We start from the raw sequence: 24,687 nt of genomic DNA, 5'->3' as shown, positions 1-24,687 counted from the left end.
GTAGCAGAATGGAAGCACTTGAAGAGCAGGTATGCTGAGGTGCTTGGTAGAGAGGAACCCGAGAGCCAGGCCAAAGGTCATACACGGTGGATCAGTCAGGCAGCAGAACTGAAACAAGCCGGGGCATACACAGGAGGCGGGAGAAGCAGAGTCGGTGAGCCATGCCGGCGTCAAACGCTTGGGAAGTAAGCAGGAGCAGCGGTACAGGTCAGAGGTCAAACCAGGATATCAGGAAGCAGGGTTAAGGCAAGCTGGGTCTGTAACGGGAAGGCCAAGAATCAGGAATACAGAACCATCATGCTCACAGCAGCACGTTTAAATAGGCCAGTGGGCGCCAGTATCTGGCACGCCATTGCATTCGCCTGTTCAACCGTCGCACATCTGCATGCGCCGGTTCGCAGTTCGTGCACCAACGCACACGGAAGTTCAATATATGTGCCCATGTTGGATATTGACAACATTGCCAGTCCTTCTATATGCCATTTCCCTGACAACCCCCCCCCAAGGGGCAGCCTCCGGATTCCCAAACGAGCCCATCTTTCAGGGTATCTGTTGCAGAATCTTTGCAAGAGTCTAGGAGCATAAACATTGCTTGCAGGCTCCCAGGAATTTTCCTCTGAGGAATACCCCTTCCATTTAACAAGGAATAGAATTTGCTTACCTCTCCTCCAGCAATCCAAGACCGCTTCCACTTCGTATTCTGTTTTGTTTCCTACTAAGACTGGAGGAGGTGACAAATCTCTCCCAGGAAATGGTCTGGGTATGGTTGGTTTCAGCAAGGAGACGTGGAACACCGGGTAAATCCTGTAAGAATTCAGCAGGACAAGTTCAAAAGCCACAGGGTTCTCAGGTTCACTTCCCTCTTAATTTCAAATGGCCCAACAAACTTTAGCCCTAGTTTCCGGGAAGGACAAGAAAGTTTAAGATTAACAGAAGAGAGCCATAATATTTTGTCTCCTACTTTAAAAGTAAGATTACCTCTTCTCTTCTTATCGTACTGTCTCTTAAAGAGTTCTTGGGCCTTCTGCATGGTTTCCCGGAGAGTTTGGTAGTTTGTTTGAATAAAGCTTATCCTGTCTTTGACGGCTGGTACCAAAGATTCAGGAATGGTGTTAGGCAGGAACGAGGAGTGAGATCCATAATTAGCCCAAAAGGGCGACTGGTTAGTTGCAGCATGCACTGAGTTATTATATGCAAATTTGCCACATGGAAGTAAAGAGATCCAGTCATCTTGGGAGAATGTACAAAAGCACAGTAAGTATTTACTAGAGTTTGATTTATCCTCTCCATTTAACCATTACTCTGTGAGTGATAGGCAGAGGAGAGACATACTCTCTTGCAGAGATTCTTCCAAAGTCCAGAAGTGAACTGTACCCCTCTATCAGAGACAATATCAGGTAGCCCGTGCAGTCTGACTTTTTCTTTGATAAAGATATTTGCTGTGTCCATAGTGGAAGGTGTGCCTATCATGGGCAAAAAGTGTGCTATTTTGGACAGACGGTCCACTACCACCAAGATGGTCGTGAATCTCTCTGATGGGGGCAGGTCTACTATAAAGTCCATAGATATATTCTTCCATGGTAGCTCTGAGACTGGTGGTGGCCTTAACAGACCCCAAGATTTGGTGTTGGAACCCTTGTTGCGTTGGCATGTTATACAAGAGCTCACATACTTCTTACAGTCTGGTTTTAAGGAAGGCCTCCATAGATATTGTTGAATAAGATCAATTGTCTTCCGAACCCCGAAATGCCCAGCAAGTTGATGGTCATGGAACATTTGTAAGGCCCGTATTCTGGTTTGCTAAGGAATAAAAATTTTGTCCTGGTGCCACAGGAACCCCTCTTGGTTTATTAGGGATGATACTACTGGTTCTGTGCACTGGAGGGAGGCCTGTTTAATTGATGCCTTCAAATCAGGTTGTATCAGTAGAAAATTCTGAGTCGACAGAATTCTGCCAGGTGTGGTTTCTTCTGGAGTATCCAGAAACATCCAAGACAGGGCATCGGCCTTCCCGTTCTTGGATCCTGGGCGGTAGGTAATATGAAAATTGAACCTGGAGAAGAACAATGCCCACCGGGCTTGTCCAGGTTTCAAACGTTTGGCAGTTCTAAAGTCATGATAGGATGTGCGGCCCCCTCAAGGTATCTCTATTCTTCCAAAGCCGTTTTTATGGCCAATAGCTCTCGGTCCCTGACATCGTAGTTCCTTTCTGGCTGGCTTATCTTTCATTAGGAAAAGGCTACGAGATAAAGTAATGCCTTGGGCCCCTGGTGTTATGACAAGATTGCTCCTGTGGTCACCTCTGAGGCGTCAATTTCTATGACATGGGGTCAGGATGCTGGAGAACTGGTGCTGAAATTAATAAAGTCTTAAGTTTGTCAAAGGCTGCCTGAGCCTCAGAGGACCATTGAAATCGGGCATGCTGGCGGGTTACTTGGGTGATGGGTGCGATATTGGCAGAAAAGTTCTTCACGAATCCTCTGTAAAAATTTGCAAAGCCCACAAACTTTTTAACACCCTTTTTATCCAATGGGGCCAGCCATTCCAGTGTAGCTTTCACCTTTTGTAGATCCATGGCAATCCCCTACGTAGAAATAAGTCCCAGGAACTGAATTGACATTTTCTCAAGGTCGCATTTCTGGGCTTTTGCATACAATGTGCTTCCTCAAGTTAGACAGTACTCTCTTCATAGGTATTCTGTGGATCTCCTGAGTAGCTGAAAAAACAAGGATATCATCAAGGTATACAATGACAAAGTTGTCCAGGTATTCCCAAAAGAAATAATTCACAAAGCGCTGGAACATAGCTAGAGCATTACAGAGCCCAAACGGCATCACCGGGTATTCAAAATGCCTGAATCGTGTTCTGAATGCCGTCTTCCACTCATCGCCCTCACAAATGCAGACGAGATTGTTAGCACTCCGCAGTTCTAATTTAGAGAAGATTTGAGCAGTATGAAACCTTTGAAATAACTCTGGGATAAGAGGGAGTGGGTAGTGATTCTTGATGGTGATCTTAATTAACTCTCTGTGATGCACACAAGGTCTTAGTGTTTTATCCTTTTTCTTCACAAAAAATATGCCAGCACTTGCAGGAGAGGAGGATGGACAGATATACCCTTTTTCTAAGTTTTTATTAATGTATTGTCGTAAAGTTTCAAGTTCTATTTCCGAGAGAGGAAATATACAGCCAAAGGGAATCTAGAAGCCTGGAAGCAACTCAATTGGACAGTCATATGGCCGGTGAGGAGGAAGGGCATCAACCTTCTTCTTGTCAAAGACATGCAGGAATTCTTGGTAGGCAGATGGTACATGCTGGCTGGCGCTGGGTACTGGTTGAATGATCAACTAGCAACATCTCTGGACATAAGATTAAAGCAATGCTGTTGGCAGTATGAAGAAGTGAAGAGGACTTCATTCTTGGACCAGTTGATTTGTGGATTGCGCGATTTTAGCCGAAGAATTCCTAGAATGACCAGAAACATAGGTGAACACAGGACGTCAAAGCGTACCAACTCCCAATGGCCAGAGTCGATGAGGAGAGGTGCAGTCTCTTGTGAGACTAGCCCAGAACTGGGCAGAGAGCCATTGGCTAGGTGTACTGTCAGCCGTTGTTTTTTAGAGACAAGGGGAATACCAAGTTTATTAGCCAGGGTCAAGTCCAGAAAACAGCTGAAAGCCCCCCCGAGTCAGTGATTGCCAGGAGCTGAACTTCTTTTCCCGCCACCTGCAACGAGACAAGGATAACAAGGTGAGATGAGGATGATCCTGAAACTTGGGAGTATACACGAGTATGTGAAGGTGGCTTACTTGGTCTTATGGGGCAATTCCATTGTAAATGTCCAGTTCCCCCACAGTGAAAGCACAGATTCGCGGCAGAGTCTTTCGTCTGGAGAGAGAGCTGAGCAGACCAAGCCAATCTACATAGGTTAAACTTCAGATGCTGGGGCGATGGGAGGCCAAGATGCTGGAGAGGAAGGAACTTTGGGTAACATCCAGGTGGGTGAAAAGGTCTGGGTTCTTTCAGAATGTCATCCTTGTAGACGTCTATTCAGCTGAAGGGCTAATAGGATAAGGCCTTCTAGTGTAGTGGGAGTTTGCACCGGTACTGATATTTCAGGGCAGCTTCATTCCAGCCCGTGTCTGCAGACCATTTGCGGAAGTCCACTGTGTAATCTTCCACTGGACGCCACCCCTGCTGTAATGTGTGCAAGGCAGCTTCAGCTGTTGCCACACGCTGTGGGTCATCGTATAGTTATGCCATGGCCTCCAAAGAATGAGTCCACCAAATCGATGATGGGACTCTTTTGTTCCAACAGAATGTGGGCCCAGACCTGGGGTTCATCCGATAATAAGGAGATGATGAACCCCACTTTTACAGTGTCTATATAAAAAGCCCATGGTTGGAGGGCTAGGTACAGCAAACAGGCATTTTTTAAAGCTCTAAACTTTTTCCAGTCTCCAGTGAATCGTTCAGGGGTTGGCACTCGTGGCTCATGAGGAAGAACTAGCATAGTATGAGTAGAGGTGGTACAATCTTGGGCAGAAGCAGTAGTAGCTGAGCTTGCAGATGAAGGCCTGTTCAATGCTGTGTCCTGCTGGCACAAAGTCTCCATTGGAGAAGTACCTCCGTCGGCCTCGGACATGGCTAGATTATACTGTCTTGTACCGTTTGGAGGCTGAGGTGCTGAGAGGGCTCCTCTTGTGGCTAAATGCAACACACCCCTTAAGATGGTACAGGGAGTGTAGTGCCCAAAGAGGCATGGTTTGCCAGATGCAGCTGTAGTCAGAAGAGCTGATCACCAGGAGATGACTGGAAGACATCTCCTGGAAGCACTTATAGAGCAGGTACTGTAAATCCATCCCCACCATTAGGAGCTCTGGAGACAGATCACTCCCTCGGTACACAACCCAACACAGAGCTCTGAGCTGTGATTGGACACAACCGATCAGCTGGTCCTGGGTGTGAATCATTGGCCGGGACGCTGTGTACAATCACAGCGGGAGCTGGATGGGGGTGAACATGTGCGCGCTCTAAACCTGGGAGTAGGCAGAGAAGTACCAGCACATCGCTTTGCCTACAGCTCCCCCATCCTCAGTACAGCGCCCCCCATCCTCAGTACAACGCCACCCATCCTTAGTACAACACCCCCGTCCTCAGTACAGCGCCCCCGTCCTCAGTACAGCGCCCCCCGTCCTCAGTACAGCGCCCCCCGTCCTCAGTACAGCACCCCCCGTCCTCAGTACAACGCCACCCGTCCTCAGTACAATGCCACCCGTCCTCGGTACAGCACCACCCGTCCTGAGTACAACGCCACCGTCCTCAGTACAGCACCACCCATCCTCAGTACAGTGCCCCCCCGTCCTCAGTATAACGCCACCTGTCCTCAGTACAGCACCACCCGTCCTCAGTACAACGCCCCCCGTCCTCAGTACAGCACCACCCGTCCTCAGTACAGCGCCCCCCATCCTCAGTACAGCGCCCCCCGTCCTCAGTATAACGCCACCCCTCCTCAGTACAACGCCCTCCCCGTCTTCAGTACAGCACCACCCATCCTCAGTACAATGCCCCTGTCCTCAGTACAGCGCCCCCCGTCCTCAGTGCAACGCCCCCGTCCTCAGTACAACGCCCCCGTCCTCAGTACAACGCCCCCGTCCTCAGTACAACGCCCCCATCCTCAGTACAATGCCCCCGTCCTCAGTACAATGCCCCCGTCCTCAGTACAACGCCACCCGTCCTCAGTACAATGCCCCCCGTCCTCAATACAGTGGCCCCGTCCTCAGTACAATGGCCCCGTCCTCAGTACAATGCCCCCGTCCTCAGTACAATGCCCCCGTCCTCAGTACAATGCCCCTGTCCTCAATACAATGGCCCCGTCCTCAGTACAGCACCCCCCATCCTCAGTACAATGCGGCCGGGTGATCGTTAAGTGGATAATATTTGCACCAGAACAGATATGATTTTCAGGAAGATGGAGGTCTAATGCCGACATATCATTGAACCGTAAAACATTTTTGCGTGGAGATCCATGTGTGTCTCAGGCTTGGTCCTGTTAGTTGGTATGAAGGTCGGGCAAACAAGGACAATGAGATTGTGATTAGAGACATGGATTGTATTCTTCTTCCAACATAAACATCAACTTCCATCTTCACCAAAAATATACATTGGTAAATAATAAACAATTGCTTTTACAAGGAGAACACTTTAACAGAAAGTACAAAACCTCCCAAAAATATCTTCTTGTATTTCTGCAAATCTTATTAATTAATAGTAACACCAGAATGGCTGTGTGTGCTGCAGACTGGAGCTCCACTCTACACAGGAATCATGTGGCCTCCACTTCCTGTAGTGGAGCTCCAGCTGCAGAGATTTACAATAAAGTTTAGTAAAAAAAAAAAAGAGTGGAGTGGAGGGCACATGCTTTCTGTCATTGGTGGAGCTCCAGTCTGCAGCCAGTCCCCTCTCAGGCCCTATGGAAAACAGGAAGTTCTGGGTGAGAAATGAGTCGGGAGGAAGTAGAGAGAAGACGTTGCTGGAAGAGGCAGCAGAGGAGGTAATAAGATCTTATTTTCTATTTACACCCTGTAACCCCCCGTCATGTCCGTCCTCTTCCTCCATAGTCACTGTGATGTCTTTTATCTCCAGCAGATGATGATACACACATATTTAGTGTGGAAACCTAGAATAACCCCTTCAGGGAGGATCAGTTGATGATGAATAGTGATGGGCTCGGGTGTGTTAGAAACCCCACGTTCCGGATCCCGCCAGGAAGCCGACACTGCACAGCGCTAATCACAGGCAGTCTGCACAGATCGGGAAATGTCTCACTGCCTGTGATTTGCACTGTGCCGTGTCGGCTTCCTGGCCGGATCGGGAATGTGGAGTTTTCGAACACGCCCGAACCCATCAACTGGAATCACGTTATCAGACAGTTCCCAATCAGTGGTCATGCTATCAGACAAGTTTTTTTTTGGTTCAAAATGCATCAGAGAAAAACTAGATATAAAATAATGTAATATATAAAATAATGATTAATAATAATAATAATAATAATCCGTGATGAAATCTCTTCGTGACTGTGCTCCTCAGTGGCTCTCATCCTACCTATCCCAACGCACCTTCAGTGTCACTTACAATTCTACTTCCTCCACTCCTCTTCCCTTTTCCATCGGGGTCCCCCAAAGTTCTGTTCTTGGACCTCTTTTATTTTCAATCTACACCTCTTCCCTGGGTCAGCTGATAGCCTCCCATGGCTTTCAATATCATTTCTACGCTGACGACACACAAATCTATCTCTCCACCCCTCAACTCATCCCATCAGTCTCCTCACGCATCACTAACTTACTAACCGACATATCTGTATGGATGTCACACCACTTCCTCAAACTCAACTTGTCCAAAACCGAGCTTATAATATTTCCTCCCCCACGTGCCTCTTCCCTTGACTTCTCTGTCAAGAGCAACGGCAAAACCATCCACCCGTCCCCACATGTCAGGGTGCTAGGTGTTATCCTGGATTCTGAACTCTCCTTTCGGCCCCACATCCAATCACTTTCCAAAGCTTGCCACCTCAACCTCCGCAACATCTCTAAACTACGTCCCTTTCTAACCAATGAAACCACAAAGCTCCTGATTCACTCCCTGGTTATCTCTCGCCTCGACTACTGCAACTCCCTTCTCATTGGCTTACCTTTAAATAGACTATCCCTTCTTCAGTCCATCATGAATGCTGCTGCCAGACTCATCCACCTAACAAACCGCTCAGTGTCTGCTACCCCTCTCTGCCAATCCCTCCATTGGCTGCCACTCCCCCGACGAATTAAATTCAAAATACTAACAATAAGTTACAAAGCCTTCCACAACTCTGCCCCCAGTTACATCACTAGCTTAGTCTCAAAATACCAACCTAATCGCCCTCTCCATTCCTCCCAAGACCTCCTGCTCTCTAGCTCTCCCATCCTTGTAGACGTCTATTCAGCTGAATGACTAATAGGATAAGGCCTTCTAGTGTAGCGGGAGTTTGCACCGGTACTGATTATTTCAGGGCAGCTTCATTCCAGCCCGTGTCTGCGGACCATTTGCGGAAGTCCACTGTGTAATCTTCCTCTAGACGCCGCCCCTTCTGTAATGTGTGCAAGGCGGCTTCAGCTGTTGCCACACGCTGTGGGTCATCATATAGTTGTGCCATGGCCTCAAAGAATGAGTCCACCAAATTGATGATGGGACTCTTTTGTTCCAACAGAATGTTGGCCCAGACCTGGGGTTCATCCAATAATAGGGAGATGATGAATCCTACTTTTACAGTGTCTATATAAAAAGTCCATGGTTGGAGGGCTAGGTACAGCAAACAGGCATTTTTTAAAGCTCTAAACTTTTTCCAGTCTCCAGTGAATCGTTCAGGGGTTGGCACTCGTGGCTCATGAGGAAGAACTAGAATATTATGAGTAGAGGTGGTACAATCTTGGGCAGAAGCAGTAGTAGCTGAGCTTGCAGATGAAGGCCTGTTCAATGCTGTGCCCTGCTGGTACAAAGCCTCCATTTGGGAAGCACCTCCGTCAGCCTCCGACATGGCTAGATTATACTGTCTTGTACCGGTTGGAGGCTGAGGTGCTGAGAGGGCTCCTCTTGCGGCTAAGTGCAACACACCCCTGGAGATGGTACAGGGAGTGCAGTGCCCAAAGAAGCATGGTTTGCCAGATGCAGCTGTAGTCAGAAGAGCTGATCACCAGGAGATAACTGTAGCAGACTGGACGCACTTGAAGATCAGGTACTGTAAATCCATCCCCACCATTAGGAGTTCTGGAGAAAATTGTCTGCTATTTACACTCCGTTCCTCCGCACGTCACCTGCTCACATGAGAGCTTACTTTCACAGATCCCTGACAGATTTCTGTATGGTAAAGGTCAAAGTTCACTCTTCAGTTTAGGAGAGGTAGGACACACCCAGGAACAATGATTTGGTTTACACGGGGGCCTCATATAGAGGACCCCTCAAATCTCCCCATCCAAATGTCCCCACATCCCAGAGTCAATATGTCCTATGACATCACACTGACCTCACAGCTCCTCCCAATGTCCCTCCATCTGGCTTTTTTTTTCTGATGCTCTTAGGATGTGGGCGGACCCTTGCATCCTCTCTAGCAAAGTGGGACTGTTAGTCTTGCATTGCATGTAATGACATCAGAATGCCTGCAACAAGCTTTTAACCTGCATAGTGTGGGGGTCCTGTGTGGGTAAATTATACCTCAGTCTGAAGCGGGGCTTTAACCGGTTGCTGACCAGCCACCGCAGTTATACGGCGACAGGTTGGCTCTCCTGCGCAAATCGCCGTCGTTGTATGGCAGTTCGCGCAGGCGCTCCTGCTGCACGCTGCATGAGCGTGCCTGCGGGTCGGAAGGCAAGGTTGCTGGTCCCTTCCCGCTGAAATCACTTCCTGGATTCGGCTTCCATGCTGTCTCAGACAGCCTGTCTTCCCAATATCCAGGAGAGTTGTGGCTTCCATCTGTCGGCCACTTCAGAATATGCTGCCATAGAATCACACCTCCGGATATCCCTGAGCCCCCTTGGGACTACCAGAATGCCAGACCACCTGCCATATTACTAATATGATGTGCTCCTATTCATCCACCCTTTTGTAAGTGTTTTTAACCCTTTTGGGAAACATAAAGTTTTACTTCTGCACTTAGAGGCGCCTTTTTTTCTTGTCATTTTACTTCCAGAGTTTGTTTCTCTCTTCAAGTGCTGCCAGAAGTGCATGAAGACCCTCTTCTATTTCTACATAGACTGCAATCTGCTTGGTCTGTTATTCAGAGCGCCCATATACACACTTTTATAAGGTGTCAGGATGTCACTGTCTATTTCTCCATGGAGGAGTGGGAGTATTTAGAAGGACACAAGGATCTCTACAAGGACGTCATGATGGACAATCAGCCACCCCTCACATCACCGGGTAAGAGGAGACTTTATTGTAAAGGAGAGAGCAGTATGGAGGGTCCACCTAGATCCCCCATCATCTGATAAACACATAGAAACAATGTATTCAGTCAGTGTGTGTGTTTCCTACAGATGGATCCAGTAATGGGAACCCACCAGAGAGATGTCCCCATCCTCTGTATTCCCGGGATTCCACACAGGAAGATCACACCATCCCTCACCATCATCAGGTAGATGAGGGACAATCACTGATAATATCATTAGGATCTGTACATTATCTGCATTGTTACCATAGATGTAATTTTTATTCTATATTCAGAGTGGAAACCCGAGAGAGTCCAAAGTTGAGATTAAAGAAGAGATAAAAGAGGAGGATGATGAGGATGGGGTGATGGAGGAGTCAGAGTATCTTAAAGAACACAAAGATCTGTACCAGGACACCATGTCATCCAGCTACAGAAACCCACCAGAAAGATGTCCCCATCCTCTGTATTCCCGGGATTCCACACAGGAAGATCACACCATCCCTCACCATCATCAGGTAGATGATTGACAATTATTGGTAATTCTGATTTATACACAGCATGTTTGTTACAATTAATCTTTTTATTATATATTCAGAGGGGAAACCTCGGGGATGATATTATTGATGTTAAAGAAGAGTATAAAGAGGAGGATAAGGAGTATGGAGTGATGGAGGAGTTATCAGAAGGACACAAGGATATGATGGAACCACCTAATACCAGGAACCCACCAGAGAGATGTCCCCATCCTCTGTATTCCCGGGATTCCACACAGGAAGATCACACCATCCCTCACTGTTACCTCAAGGTTGGTCGGACCAAACTTATGAAACACAGAGATAGTGTGTGGATTTTTTATGTGATGTCACAATAATAAAACTTATATTTTACAGATGATATTCACTCTCATTTTCTTGATTTAGAGTGGAGATCCAATCGATATAGAATTTGAAGTTAAAGCAGAAGAAGAAGAGAGGTATGTGAGGGATGATCAGCAGTCTATGGAGGAGGATGGAATAACGGGGACATTTATAGAGAAGGACACTCCTACAGAGATCAGAACAGGTGGGTCATTAACACTAAATACATTCCTCCACCCATACTGCTCACTGATTGGTCCAGAGTAGGGCAAGGACTGGGTTATGACCTGTAATACCCTGGTCACTTTCCTGAACTGTGTTCCCTGTCCTGTGTTCCTTCTCTGTGCTGCAGACACAATTTATGTATCTAGACTGGATTTATGGAGATTCTGGGGTTCAGCTGGCAGCAAAATGTTCATTTTCATTTTAGGCGTTACTAGACCGAGGCACCTAGGGGATGTGCCTTGGCTCTTCTGCCCCATACACGGGTATGGCAAGATCTCTGACAGAACAATTCTCCCAGGATTATTTGCTCTGTTGTCTGCTGGCTGTGATGGGTAGAGGGATATGTCTGTATAGTCTCAAACCCAAGTCACTGAGTGCAGTCTCAGGAGATGGGAGGCAGCGGTGTGGGACCTCTACAGCTTGACTCATATTATGAGTCCTGACCATTACACTGTATTATTTATATTGTACATTACATACTCCTGACCCCTGCACTATATACTCTATGTTGTACATTACATCATTCTGATACTAAAAAATCCTAACTGTTGTATCCTATATAATAAGTTGTACATTACATAGGCCTTACCTTTACTTCACCCATTTCCTACCAGGTGGACATTTTAAATCTGATGATTTGATTGGAGCACAGACTTTTACATGTTGATAATAATGTGATAACATCCTCAAACTTTGGAACCTTAAACGGATAATGAGGGAGGAGTCAATAACCCAATGATGGTGGTCTTCAGGATCAGTCCAGTCTTCATCTTGGTTGTTATCCCCCATCCTCACTCTCTGACCTCTGGTGGGGCTCAGCCCCGCTGTTGTTCATTATTAAATCATGGACTAAATAAGGAAGTGCAGTACTTATTGTGTTGGGAAGATGGCAATGATAGATAGAGGGGGTGGGGACATTCGTCCTATAATCCCCTCATCACTGTCACTCCTATAAACGACAGTTCTCGTTTCCTCACTCTCTGACGAAGGTCTATGAATAAAGAAATGAACTGGTAGGAGATTTAGAGATGTAGGGCTGAAACAACTAATTGTCCAAATCTATTATGAAAATAGTTGTCAAGTATTTTCATAATCGATTAGTTGGCCAAACGATTAATTGGCCTGCGTACAGAATGCATTATTTCTTTATATATCAGAAAATACAGCTCAGTACACTATCCATACATGTCAGTAAATGCCTGAGAATTTGAATGAGTGAGGAGCAATGCCTCATGGGACATGTAGTCCTGGGCAAGAGAAGGACGCAAGTGATTCTAAAGGCAGAAGTTTTTTAATCTTCCTGTAGGGGAACTCCATACTATACTTTGCGGCTTCCTATAGGAGAACTCTATACTATACTTTGCGGCTTCCTATAGGGAAACTCTATACTATACTTTGCGGCTTCCTTTAGGGGAATTCTATTCTATACTTTGCGGCTTCCTAAAGAGGTACTCTATACTATACTTTGCGGCTTCCTATAGAGGAACGCTATACTATACTTTATTTATTGTACATCATGGGACACAGAGCCTTAAGTAAATACTTAATGGGTTATAGGAAACCTTCAGGTGATGGACACTGTTATACCCAATCCAGGAAAATCACTCCCTATATAACCCCTTCTCCTTCCAAGGTGTTGGTCAAGAGTAAAGATGTGCTCTGAGGAGCTCTAGGAGGGATCCATGCTGGATTTAAATAGCCTCCATAGACCAGATCCATCCAAAGTGCCACTGAGGCCAAAGTGGATGGTACCTGGGGCCTCGTATCCAAAGCACGAGGTTTTGCCTGTAACGCCTCTCTTTGTAGGGCTACATTACCTAAAGCTTCCCTGGTGGAGTGCTTTTACAGGTCCAAGGGAGTGGAACCCTGATATCAAGGGACCCGGTCCTTGAAGGTTTGCTAAACGCAGCCCACCGCAGCAGGGGGATTTTTTTTTCAGCTAAAGAAACCTGCCAAATGCTTTCTTTCTCCCCCCTAAAGGGACCTGAGGGTTAGGGGAACATCAGTGGTGCACCCGGTGTCCCGGTGTTACTGCTACTACTGTTACTGTTGTTTTTTTTCTTTGCCTGCTGCTGACCGGGCTCTGCCTCTTTCCCCCCCCTTCGTGTTGGGTCTGTAGATCCGAAAACCGCCGCGCACGAGTGCGGGAACATTTTAAAAAATGAAACAGGGGGGCAGGTTTACAGAGGGGGCGGGGCCTAAGCGCAGGGCTGTGCAAAGTCTACGAGGATGCACGGCAAGCAAAGATAATAAAAGCACAGCTGGGACAGTCTCTCTTGGGCTGACGAGGAGGAAACAAGCAGTCTGCACACAGGGACACAGGAGCTGTCGTGCACGTGAGGGTTGCAAACTGGCATTCCTGATACAGGAAGGACACTTTTTTTCCCAGCACTAGGCTGAACTTTATAGCCACTTTACTGTCATGACTATATTCAGCGATTAAGTGCAATTGTATAGTGCCTCTGTTTTTGTGCTTAGGACTATGCCTGCCAAAAAAGACACCACAAAGACCAAAAAGGTACTAAAGGTTTCAACCCCAGGCACTAGGATCTCGAGTCGCATTTCCACGCTGTCATCCTCGCCTGAATTACCAATTATGGCAAGCCAGGGTGAGCCAATGGAACAAATTGATGGTGCAACTAGTTCTCACATCTCAGCATCTCAGCCCCTGTATACGTGACTGAAGATGTCCTTTCCTCCACCCTGGGTCTGGAAGGAAGATTAGCGGCTTTAATCGCATCCTCCATTCAAATGGATAGGAAGCGTGCTAGATCCCCCCACTTCAGACCCAATTATGGCAAGCCAGGGTGAGCCATTGGAACAAATTGATGGTGCAACTGCTACTCACATCTCAGCCCCTGTATACATAACTGAAGATGTCCTTTCCTCCACCCTGGATCTGGAAGGAAGATTAGCGGCTTTAATTACATCCTCCATTCAAATGGATAGGAAGCGTGCTAGATCCCCCACTTCAGACCCTTTGCAAGGGGAACAGTGGGCACAGGATGCTGTGTTACCCTCGATCAGGAGGAAGAGGATGATTCCTCTGTGTAGGACACAACAGTAGATGAACCTTTTTCAACCTCACAATCTGAGAAGTTGCTGATACAATCTCTTACAGCGATGGTTCCTTCCACTTTCATGCTACCCCTAACAGAGTCTCCAGAAAGCTCGGTTTCTTCCTTGGGTTCCTTAAAACCTTCTCAGCCTTTGCATGCGTTTCTTGTCCATGCTCTACTAGAACAGCTTATTTTTGCTGAATGGGATCACCCGGATAAGCATTTTCTCCATCCTAAGAGATTTTCAGTTCTCTATCCCCTGGAGGAGAAATTCACCAAAAAATGGAAAGTACCAGCAGTTGAAGCTGCGATTTCCAATGTGAATAAAAGTCTAACTTGTCCAGTAGACAATGCACAAATGCTTAAGGGTTCAACAGATAAGAAGTTGTAATCCCTGTTAAAATCTACTTTTTCCTTGGCAGGTGCCGTTACTCAGCCTGGAGTCTCTGCAATAGGCGTCTGTCAATCCCTAAAGGACCAATTTTAAACAGGCCCTTAGAGAGCTTCTTGCACAACAAGCTCAGGATTTGGCTGAACTACCAAAAGCATTATGCTTTGCCATAGATGCCATTAAAGATTCTATTCACCAGGCGTCCCGCCTTACGCTTATGCTTGTACATATGCGTAGAATCCTGTGGTTAAAAAATTAGTCAGCCGAAGCACCATGTAAAAACCTCCTAACTCGGTTCCCTTTTCATGGGGAGCGGCTATTTGGAGAAGATTTGGACATATGCATCCAAACAATTTCTAGTGGGAAAAGTACTCTTTTGCCAGTCAAAAGAAAGTATAAACGCCCTTCATTTAAACAGGCTCTTTCCCCTGCGCCAGCGGCTTCTGCCTCTAGGCAGTGGCGACGGCCTCCATTGTCAGACTCCAGAGGAAAACCTCAGGGTCAGACCCAGGCTCAAAATAAGTCCTGGGGTCCGAAACCTGCAAAGCAGCCTTATCATGAAGCGGCAACCCCCCCTCACCAAAGTGGGGGGCAGACTTCTGCAGTTTTCAGAAGTCTGGCAAGAGGAAATTCAGGACAGATGGGTCATCTCCACGGTAACGCTGGGGTACAAGCTGGAATTTCGGGATTTTCCACTGTCTCGTTTCCTGAGGTCAAGCGTTCCCAAAGATCCAGAGAAAAGGCTATCTCTGTTTCAGCCACTAGACCGATTAATATCTCAAGGGGTGATCATACAGGTCCCCACAAAAGAGCAAGGTTTGGGGTTTTATTCAAATCTTTTTATGGTACCAAAACCAAATGGAGAGGTCAGACCCATTCTAGATCTAAAAAATCTAAATCGGTTCCTGAAGGTCTGCTCCTTTTGCATGGAGACGATCAGGTCAGTAGTTTCTATCCTCCTATGAGGACAACTTCTGGCATCTATTGACATCAGGGATTCATATCTGCATGTTACTATATTTCCCGCTAACCAAAGGTTTCTGTGGTTCGAGTTAGAACAGCAGCTTTTCCAGTTTGTAGCCCTGCCCTTCGGGCTAGCAACAGAACCCCGGGTGTTCACAAAAGTGCAAAAGTGCTGGCCCCACCTCTAGCCAGGTTAAGGGCACAGGGCATAACAGTCGTAGCGTACCTAGACGTTCTGTTCCTAATAGACCAGTCGGTGGCTCAACCTAGAGAAATCTTCCTTAATACCGCTAAAAAGGCTGGAGTACTTGGGTCTGATCATAGACACAGTCCAGGAAAAGGTGTTTTTGCCTCTCCATAAGAGAGCTGATGCGGATGGTCTGGTCAAAAGGCAATCCCTCCATTCACCTTTGCATGAGGTTGCTAGGAACCATGGTGGCTTCATTCGAAGCAGTTCCCTATGCCCAGTGGAGGACTCTGTACACCCGTTGCACTTTTTTGTGTTTCACTCTCTATGTGTGGGCACTTTTTTTTGGCACCGGGTGGAAGTTTTTGAGGTGTGTTTTGCACGCCACTGGCTTTTCGATAGAGAGTTCCCTATGCCCAGTTCCATTCAAGACTGTTGCAAAACAGTATCCTGTCTGCTTGGAACAAAACAATTCAAGCTTTAGACTTGCCAATGCAGCTGTCCCCAAAGGTGTCAAAAAGCCTCAGTTGGTGGGTACTAACTCAGAATCTGCTGAAAGGAAAATCCTTCAGACCAGTTATCTGGAAAGTGGTAACGACGGATGCCAGTCTTTCAGGCTGGGGATCAGTACTAGAAAAGACAACTGTCCAGGGACAGTGGTCAAGAGCCGAAAGAACCTTGCCCATCAATATCCTAGAGATTCGGGCAGTGCGTCTGGCTCTGTAGGCCTGGATTTCCAGGTTACGGGATTGTCCTGTCAGGATCCAATCCGACAATGCCACAGCTATGGCCTATATCAATCACCAAGGGGGCACCAAGAGTCTCTCAGCGCAGAGAGAGGTGAACCATATTCTAACTTGGGCAGAAAGGAATGTTCTGTGCCTATCGGCAGTCTTCCGGGAGTAGAGAATTCGCAGGCGGACTACTTGAGCCGCCAGTAGTTATTCCCAGGAGAATGGTCTCTTCACCCCGACATATTGCGAGCTGTTTGATGGGGGACTCCAAACGTAGATCTTCTGGCGTCCAGGTTCAACATGAAGTTAGTCCACTTTGTGGCCAGAACAAGGGATCCACTTGCATGCGGGACAGATGCGTTGGTGACCCCGTGGGATCAGTTTTCACTGATCTATGCATTCCTCCTATTCAGTTGCTGCTTTGACTTCTTTGCAGGATCAAGCTGGAAAGAAAGCTGGTAATTCTGGTAGCACCAGCATGGCACAGAAGGTCATGGTATGCAGAAATCGTAAAGATGACAGTGGAGGGTCCATGGTCCCTCCCACTACGGCCAGATCTGCTCTCACAGGGACCAATATTCCATCCTACTTTATGAACGCTAAATTTAACGGCTTGGCTATTGAAACCCACATTCTGAAGAAACGTGGGCTTTCCAGGTCAGTTATCTCTACCTTGATTAATGCAAGGAAGCCAGCTTCCAGAACTATATATTATAAAGTCTGGAGGGCTTATGTTTATATATACACATGGAGCGTGCACAGAGGCTGAGCATAATAAGTAAGAAAAGTACATGCATAACAACACATGATCAGAATAGTAGATGTATAAATAAGTAAAAAAAGGGGGGGTATGCACGTGCCACAGGCACCATGCCCTCCGCTGGCACATGCACCCCCATGATATGAGCAACAAAAAAATCTTAACCAAAAAGGAGAGCCTTACCCTAATGCTGCATCAAAGCACCACCAGCAGATGGACATAACTGGTGTGTAGTAACCCCAGAGGGAGACTGGTCAAATGAACAGCTCACTGCAATGGGGAGTATACATATATGCCGCCAACATCACGCAAGTGAACCAATGGGGGAGAAGGAACCGCATCTGAACCGAGTAAACACTCAGTAACCGGCGCGGAAACTCCCCCATACAGGTACCGGGATGGAAGCAATTTGAATATTTGGGATTGGCAGTGTTCCCCTGCCATCCCTGTGTGAGGTTGCCCTCACTCATAGGGTACCTTTTTATTAAGGTTTATACACTTATATATCGATATTACCAACATTTGTTTATACTGTTTATCCACATCTATATCTGCGAGTATTGTACATGGTATTATTTACATGCAGCATTCCCGACGCTGATTTAACCACGTGACCACTGGGCACTTAAACCCCCTTAATAACCAGACCAATTTTCAGCTTTCAGTGCTCTCACATTTTGAATGACAATTACTCAGTCATGCAACACTGTACCTATATGAAGTTTTTGTCCTTTTTTCACACAAATAGAGCTTTCTTTTGGTGGTATTTAATCACCGCTGGGTTTTTTATTTTTTGCGCTATAAAAGAAGAAAGACTGAACATTCGGTAAAAAAATGAATTTTTCTTTGTTTCTGTTATAAAATTTAGCAAATTAGTAATTTTTCTTCATAAATTTTGGCCAAAATTTATACTGATACATATCTTTGGTAAAAATAAGTACAAAATGGTGTATATTATTTGGTCTTTGTGAAAGTTATAGAGTCCAAAAGCTATGGTGCCAATATCTGAAAATTGATCACACCTGAATTACTGACGGCCTATCTAAATTCTTGAGACCCTAACATGCCAGAAAAGTACAAATACCCCCAAAATGACCCCTTTTTGGAAAGAAGACATTCCAAGGTATTTAGAAAGATGCATGATGAGTTTTTTGAAGCTGTCATTTTTTCTCACAATTCTTTGCAAAATGAAGATTTTTTTTTTCTTTCTTTTTTTTCACAAAATTGTCATATTAGCAGGATATTTCTCACATGCCGCATATGCATACCACAAATTACACCCCAAAACACATTCTGCTATTACTCTCGAGTACGGTGATACCACATGTGTGAGACTTTTACACAGCGTGGCCACATGCAGAGGCCCAACATGCAGGGAGCACCTTCAGGTGTTCTGGAGCACCCAGGCCAATTCTGACATTTCTCTCCTACATGTAAAAATCATCATTTATTTGCTAGAAAATTACATAGAACCCCAAAACATTATACATGTTTTTTTTTTAGCAAAGACCCTAGAAAATACAATGGCGGTCGTTGCAACTTTTTATCTTGCACGGTATTTGCGCAGCAATTTTTCGAACGCGTTTTTTTTTTTAAAAAAACAGTTTTGTGCTTTAAAAAAAAACAAAACAGTAAAGTTAGCCCAATGTTTTTGCATAATGTGAAAGATGAAGTTACGCCGAGTAAATAGATACCTAACATGTCACCCTTCAAAATTGCACACGCTCGTGGAATGGCGCCAAACTTCGCTACTTAAAAATCCCCATAGGTGATGCTTAAAATTTTTTTACTGGTTACATGTTTTGAGTTACAGAGGAGGTCTAGGGCCAGAATTATTGCTCTCGCTCTACTGATCGCAGCGATACCTCACATGTGTGGTTTGAACACCGTTTTCACATGTGGGCGGGACTTATGTATGCGTTCGCTGCTGCATGCGAGCACACGGGGACAGGGGCGCTTTAAAAAAAAAATTTTTTTTATTGTTCATTTTCTTTATTTTAGTTAGACACTTTTTTTCCAAAAAAATAATTTTTTGATCACTTTTATTCCTATTACAAGGAATGTAAACATCCCTTGTGATAGGAATATGGCATGACAGGTCCTCTTTACAGTGAGATATGGGGTCACATAAGACCCCACATCTCACCTCTAGGCTGGGAAGTCTGAAATAATAAAAAAAAAAAAAACGATCCTGGCTTTAATCGTAGCGGGGAGTCGGTAGAAGCACCGGAGGTTGGCGACGGGGGGACGTCCCCTCTGCGCCTCCTGTAAGAATGATCAAGCAGTGGAACAGCCGCTATGATCATTCTTATGGTGTAGGGAATCACCGGCTGAAAAAGCTGATATCTGAATGATGCCTGTAGCTGCACCCATCATTCAGATATCCCCGCACAAAGTCAAGGACGTCGTATGACGGCAGGCGGGAAGTGGTTAAAATGCATTTTTTTTTTTAACACAAAGTTGTCCATTTATACAATATTTCTAACACATAGCATGTACATACCAAAAATGACACCCCAAAATAGATTCTCCTACTCCTCCTGAGTACGGCGATACCACATGTGTGAGACTTCCACAGCCTGGCCACATACAGAGGCCAAGTACAGCCGAGTATGGCTGAGCATGGCCGGGTATGGCTGAGTATGGCAGGGTATTGCCGAGTATGACTGGGTATGGCAGAGTATTGCGGGGTATTGCAGAGTATTGCAGGGTATTGCAGAGAATTGCAGGCTATTGCGGGGTATTGCAGAGTATTGAGGGGTATTGCAGAGCATTGCAGGCTATTGCAGAGCATTGCAGGCTATTGCCGAGTATTGCACAGGATATTGCTGAGTATTGCACAGGGTATTGCAGAGTATTGCAGGGTATTTCTGAGCATGGAGGGATGGCTGAGCATGGATGGATTGTGGCTCTGTGTCACAGAACAGCGCTGTGGGCACTACAGATGCAGCCCACAGCGCTGCTGCCATCCGATCTCTCCCCCTGTCCTCTCACACTGTACCGATCGGTACACAGAGGGGAGAGAGGAACCGGCGTCATGACATGACGCCGGTTTGTTTACAAGTGATCGTCCGTCATTTGACATGGTCCTCTGTACCCGGCGGTCACGGATGTTCTCGGGGTCGCGCAAGAGTGGAATTCTGGGAGGACGTCATAGTACGCCCTCCTGGGGTTAAGCAACTGCCCTGTAGCCGTCATTCGGCTATGGGCCGGTTGTTAAGTGGTTAATATACCCACACGGAATGCTTCCACCTAGATGTCCAGTACACTTTCTCTGCCTTGTGAGCTATCTGTTCTGTGTGGATTGGTTGGCGCGGGGTTTCGGCTGGGGTCCTTTCTTCATTGCGGGAGCTGCGATGCGCTCAGTGGACCCTCTCCCTCCTCCCCTTGCACGCAGTGTGTTCGGGAGGATCGGGCGGGTGCCCCTTCGTGCCACGGCGCCACATTTGTCACACTGCTTGTGTGACGGCAGTTACGCCGTGCGCATCACGTCAGTCATGACGTCATTGCGCCGACGTCCAGCCACAACATCTCGTGTCCCTGTAAGGGGGAGTTTCCGCTCCGGTTACCGAGTGTTTACTCGGTTCAGGTGCGGTTCCTTCTCCCCCCATTGGTTCACTAGCGTGGCGTTGGCGGCATTGCAGTGAGCTGTTCATTTTACCAGTCTCCCTCTGGGGTTACTACACACCAGCTATGTCCATCTGCTGGTGGTGCTTTGATGCAGCATTAGGGTAAGGCTCTAATTACTTAAGGCTCTGTGTCCCATGATGTACTCCAAGAAAAGGATTTTACAGGTAAGCTGTTATAAAAATCCTATTTTGCGGCTTTTTATAGGGGCACTCTGAAGTCAGGAGGAGCCAGAAGTGCCGGGGGGAGGGGTCCAGAAGAAGATAATCGGGGCTGCTCTGTACAAAACCATTACACAGAGCAGGTAAGTATGACAAGTTTGTTTAAAAGATCATATCCAACCTTTACAATGACTAAGGGCTCTGTGCAGGGAAGATCAGCATCTGAACCCAGAGAAGGTGGAGACTGATAGACTGGAGGTAATAGAAGGCATTAATATTACATAAAGTAAAAGTTTACTAGTATTGTGCATTATATATAAAATTATTATATTCATGAAAAAAGTCTCAGCTTTCCGTACTACTTTAATATAAGTTTTTTTCTAACCTCCATATAGTTTCATGTGTGACTCCCAGGTAAAATCCCCATATATCCTACTTCTGGGTATATTTATTATTATATATATGATATAAGATATATTACTTTCACTATTTCACAGTAGAAATGAATCCCTTATAGTGGTGATTATCTGCTGTTTTTGTACTATAAGGCTACTTTCACACTGGGGCGGGGGGCGTTAGCAGTAAAGCGCCGCTAATTTTACTGCTGTTATAGTGGCACTTTTTGGCCGCTAGCGGGGCACTTTTAACTCCTGCTAGCGGCCGAATAAAGGGTTAAAAGCAACGGCAAAGCGCCGCTGCCAAATCGCTTTGCAGGCACTTTGGCAGCGGTGCCCATTGAATTCAATGGCAGGGGCGGTGGAGGATCGGTGTGTACACCATTCCCACACCGCCCGAAAGATGCTGCTTGCAGGACTTTTTCTAACGTTCTGCAAGTGCACTGCTCCAGTGTGAAAGCACTCAGGCTCTTACATTGGGGCTCCGGTGGAGGCAATTTTCAGGCGCTTTACAGGCGTTATTTTTAGCCCAAAAGCACCTGAAAAATGCTCCATTGTGAAAGGGGTCTAAAGGACTATTTTCTTTAACCCCATCATAACAGATGATTAAAAAAAAATCATGCCACTGCTACTAAATGTCCTATGCTGGCCATACACGGATCCATTTTTGGCCGAGAATATTCGCACAAATATTTGTACCAAAATTATTTGTACGTTCGATAAATGGATGAGTGTAGTTCGAAAATTCCACTTGCTTTTTAACATTCAATTTTAAAATGAATGTAACTTCTGAGCAAAATCCACATACACTATTTTAAAATTTGTTCGATGGAGGAAAGTTTTCTGTTCTGCTTCTTCGAATTTTTCCGTCACTGTGGTTGAAAATGAACGACGATTTGACCCCACTAATGGTTAGAAAGTTGGATGAATGTTTTTTTTGAAAGAAAAATGAGTTTGTGTACGGCCAGCATAAGTGACATCAGGTGCAGGGAGCTTGTACCCACCTACCTGTCTATGACAAGGGAGTCTGTCATCCATCATATTATATTACACTCCTGTCTGATCATCTGCAAAACAACGTTTTATATCTTTTTTTGCATTTTAAAAATGCTGATCTCTGATTCTGATATGTAGCAGATTCTCCCTCTAATAATACATCTATCTGTCTGTTATTCTCAGAGTGGATTAAATATCCAACTATATATCTGGATATTTATATTTACCGCTGTATATAGATATTCAAGAATATTAACTAAATTATATGCCAACTTAGTTTTGAGGTTTTTATCCAATTAATCAAAACAATAATCGGCCAACTAATAAATTTGAAAAATAATCATTAGTTGCCGCCCTACAGAGGACCCATTTACTAGTTACCTTGAGGGGGGAATTGTAAGATCCTCAGAGACAAAGCTGTCTGATGTGGGCGGAGTCCTGGTTTATGGGAACCAATCTGCTCATGTCTATTAATAATCTTTTTTATTCCTATTTTAGTAGATGGACGGGAGATGAGGAAAACCTCAGAGGATTGTCTCACTTTGTCTCCAGACTGTAAAGTAGAAGATGAGGACATCACACAGTATAGTCCAGGAGAAAACCCGGCTACCTCAAATGTCCATCCGGCACCACACAGTGTAGATGGACCATCGTATTCCTCTTATCCTGAGGAACCTCAGACTGTGAGGAATGGTGCCGTCCTTCCAACAGATAAGAGCTTTTCCTGTACTGAGTGCGGGAAATGTTTTTCATATAAGTCCAATCTTTACAGACATCAGAAATCTCACATGGGGGAGAAGCCATATTCCTGTTCTGAGTGCGGGAAATGTTTTTCACAGAAGCATCTTCTTTACACACATCAGAGATCTCACACGGTGGAGAAGCCATATTGCTGTCCTGTGTGCGGAAAATGTTTTTCACAGAAGTCCAATCTTTACACACATCAGAGATCTCACACAGCGGAGAAGCCGTATTCCTGTCCTGAGTGTGGGAAAGGTTTTTCATTGAAGTCGGATCTTAACAAACATCAGAGATCTCACACGGGGGGGAAGCCACATTCCTGTTCTGAGTGTGGGAAAGGTTTTTCATTGAAGTCCGATCTTAACAAACATCAGAGATCTCACACAGGAGAGAAGCCGTATTCCTGTCCTGAGTGCGGGAAATGTTTTTCACAGAAGTCCCATCTTTACACACATCAGAGATCTCACACAGGGGAGAAGCCGTATTCCTGTCCTGAGTGCGGGAAATGTTTTTCAGTGAAGTCCAGTCTTAGCACGCATCAGAGATCTCACACAGGGGAGAAGCCGTATTCCTGTCCTGAGTGCGGGAAATGTTTTTCAGTGAAGTGCGATCTTTACACACATCAGAGATCTCACACGGGGGAGAAGCCGCATTCCTGTCCCGAGTGCGGGAAATGTTTTTCAGCAAAGTCCGATCTTAACAAACATCAGAGATTTCACACGGGGGAAAAGCCGCATTCCTGTCCTGAGTGCGGGAAATGTTTTTCACAGAAGTCCAATCTTTACACACATCAGAGATCACACACAGGGGAGAAGCCACATTCCTGTCTTGAGTGCGGGAAATGTTTTTCAGCGAAGTCCAGTCTTTCCGCCCATCAGAGATCTCACATGGGGGAAAAGCCGTATTCCTGTACTAAGTGAGGGAATTGTTCCTCATTGAAGTCCTGTCTTCCTGTACATCAGGGATCCCACACAACTCTCGAGGTGTATTAGTGCGTTGAGTGCGGGAAATCTTCTATATGAATGTTGCTAGACATCACAGCTCTCATGCCGACATCGGCAAAGGACAGAACTCTGTGAATGAATGGCACGGCCGCGCACTTTTCATAAAGTGACAGCTGGTACGGGGAACTTCTCCCCGCACTGCTGTCACACAGAGGGCTCGGATCGCTGAGCCGCTGCAGGAACAGAAACATGCAACATGTTCCCAAAGGTGAACGTTTCCTTTAATCCTTTCACTGCCAGAGACATTTTTAATTTTTTTTCTGCCCACATGTTTAACCCCTTCAATACCGGACACTTTCACCCCCTTCCTGTCCAGGCCAATTTTCAACTTTCAGCGCTCTCACACTTTGAATGACAATTGTGCGGTCATGTAACACTGTACTAATATAGCGCTTTTTTATCGCTTTTTCCCACAAATAGAGCTTTCTCTTTGTGCTATTTGACCACCACTGGGGTTTTATTTTTTGTGCTACAAATTAAAAAAAAATATTTGAAAAAAAAAACTAAGTTTTTCTTTGTTTCTGTTATAAAATTTTGTAAATAAGTATGTTTTCTCTTTTACTGATGGGCACTGATGAGGAGGCACTAATATGCAGCACTGATGAGGAGGTACTGACGGGCACTGCTGG

At 45.8% G+C, this 24,687-nt stretch overlaps 2 protein-coding genes across 6 annotated transcripts in view; both read left to right on the top strand.

Annotated features, from left to right (window-relative positions):
* The window catches only part of LOC141121853 (uncharacterized), a 51,782-nt gene extending 27,221 nt beyond the window's left edge, over positions 1–24,561 (top strand). For 3 of the 5 annotated variants that reach the window (XM_073611601.1, XM_073611600.1, XM_073611599.1), the window contains exons 2-7: positions 9,719–9,948; positions 10,065–10,162; positions 10,252–10,473; positions 10,554–10,763; positions 10,879–11,020; positions 22,812–24,561. In XM_073611601.1, the coding sequence (XP_073467702.1) occupies positions 9,864–9,948; positions 10,065–10,162; positions 10,252–10,473; positions 10,554–10,763; positions 10,879–11,020; positions 22,812–23,974 (1,920 nt within the window). In that variant the 5' untranslated portion in view covers positions 9,719–9,863 and the 3' untranslated portion in view covers positions 23,975–24,561. Of the gene's footprint in view, positions 1–5,857; positions 6,554–9,718; positions 9,949–10,064; positions 10,163–10,251; positions 10,474–10,553; positions 10,764–10,878; positions 11,021–22,811 lie in introns of those variants that run through there. The other 2 variants (XM_073611598.1, XM_073611602.1) reach the window with 2 other exon arrangements.
* The window catches only part of LOC141121825 (uncharacterized), a 197,010-nt gene that overhangs the window by 150,597 nt on the left and 21,726 nt on the right, over positions 1–24,687 (top strand). The window lies entirely within an intron of this gene.

Source organism: Aquarana catesbeiana, unplaced genomic scaffold (genome assembly GCF_042186555.1).
Source record: "Aquarana catesbeiana isolate 2022-GZ unplaced genomic scaffold, ASM4218655v1 unanchor233, whole genome shotgun sequence".
Lineage (NCBI taxonomy): Eukaryota > Metazoa > Chordata > Amphibia > Anura > Ranidae > Aquarana > Aquarana catesbeiana.
The sequence above is the reverse complement of the archived record's forward strand: the minus strand, read 5'-3'. Positions and strand labels throughout refer to the sequence as shown.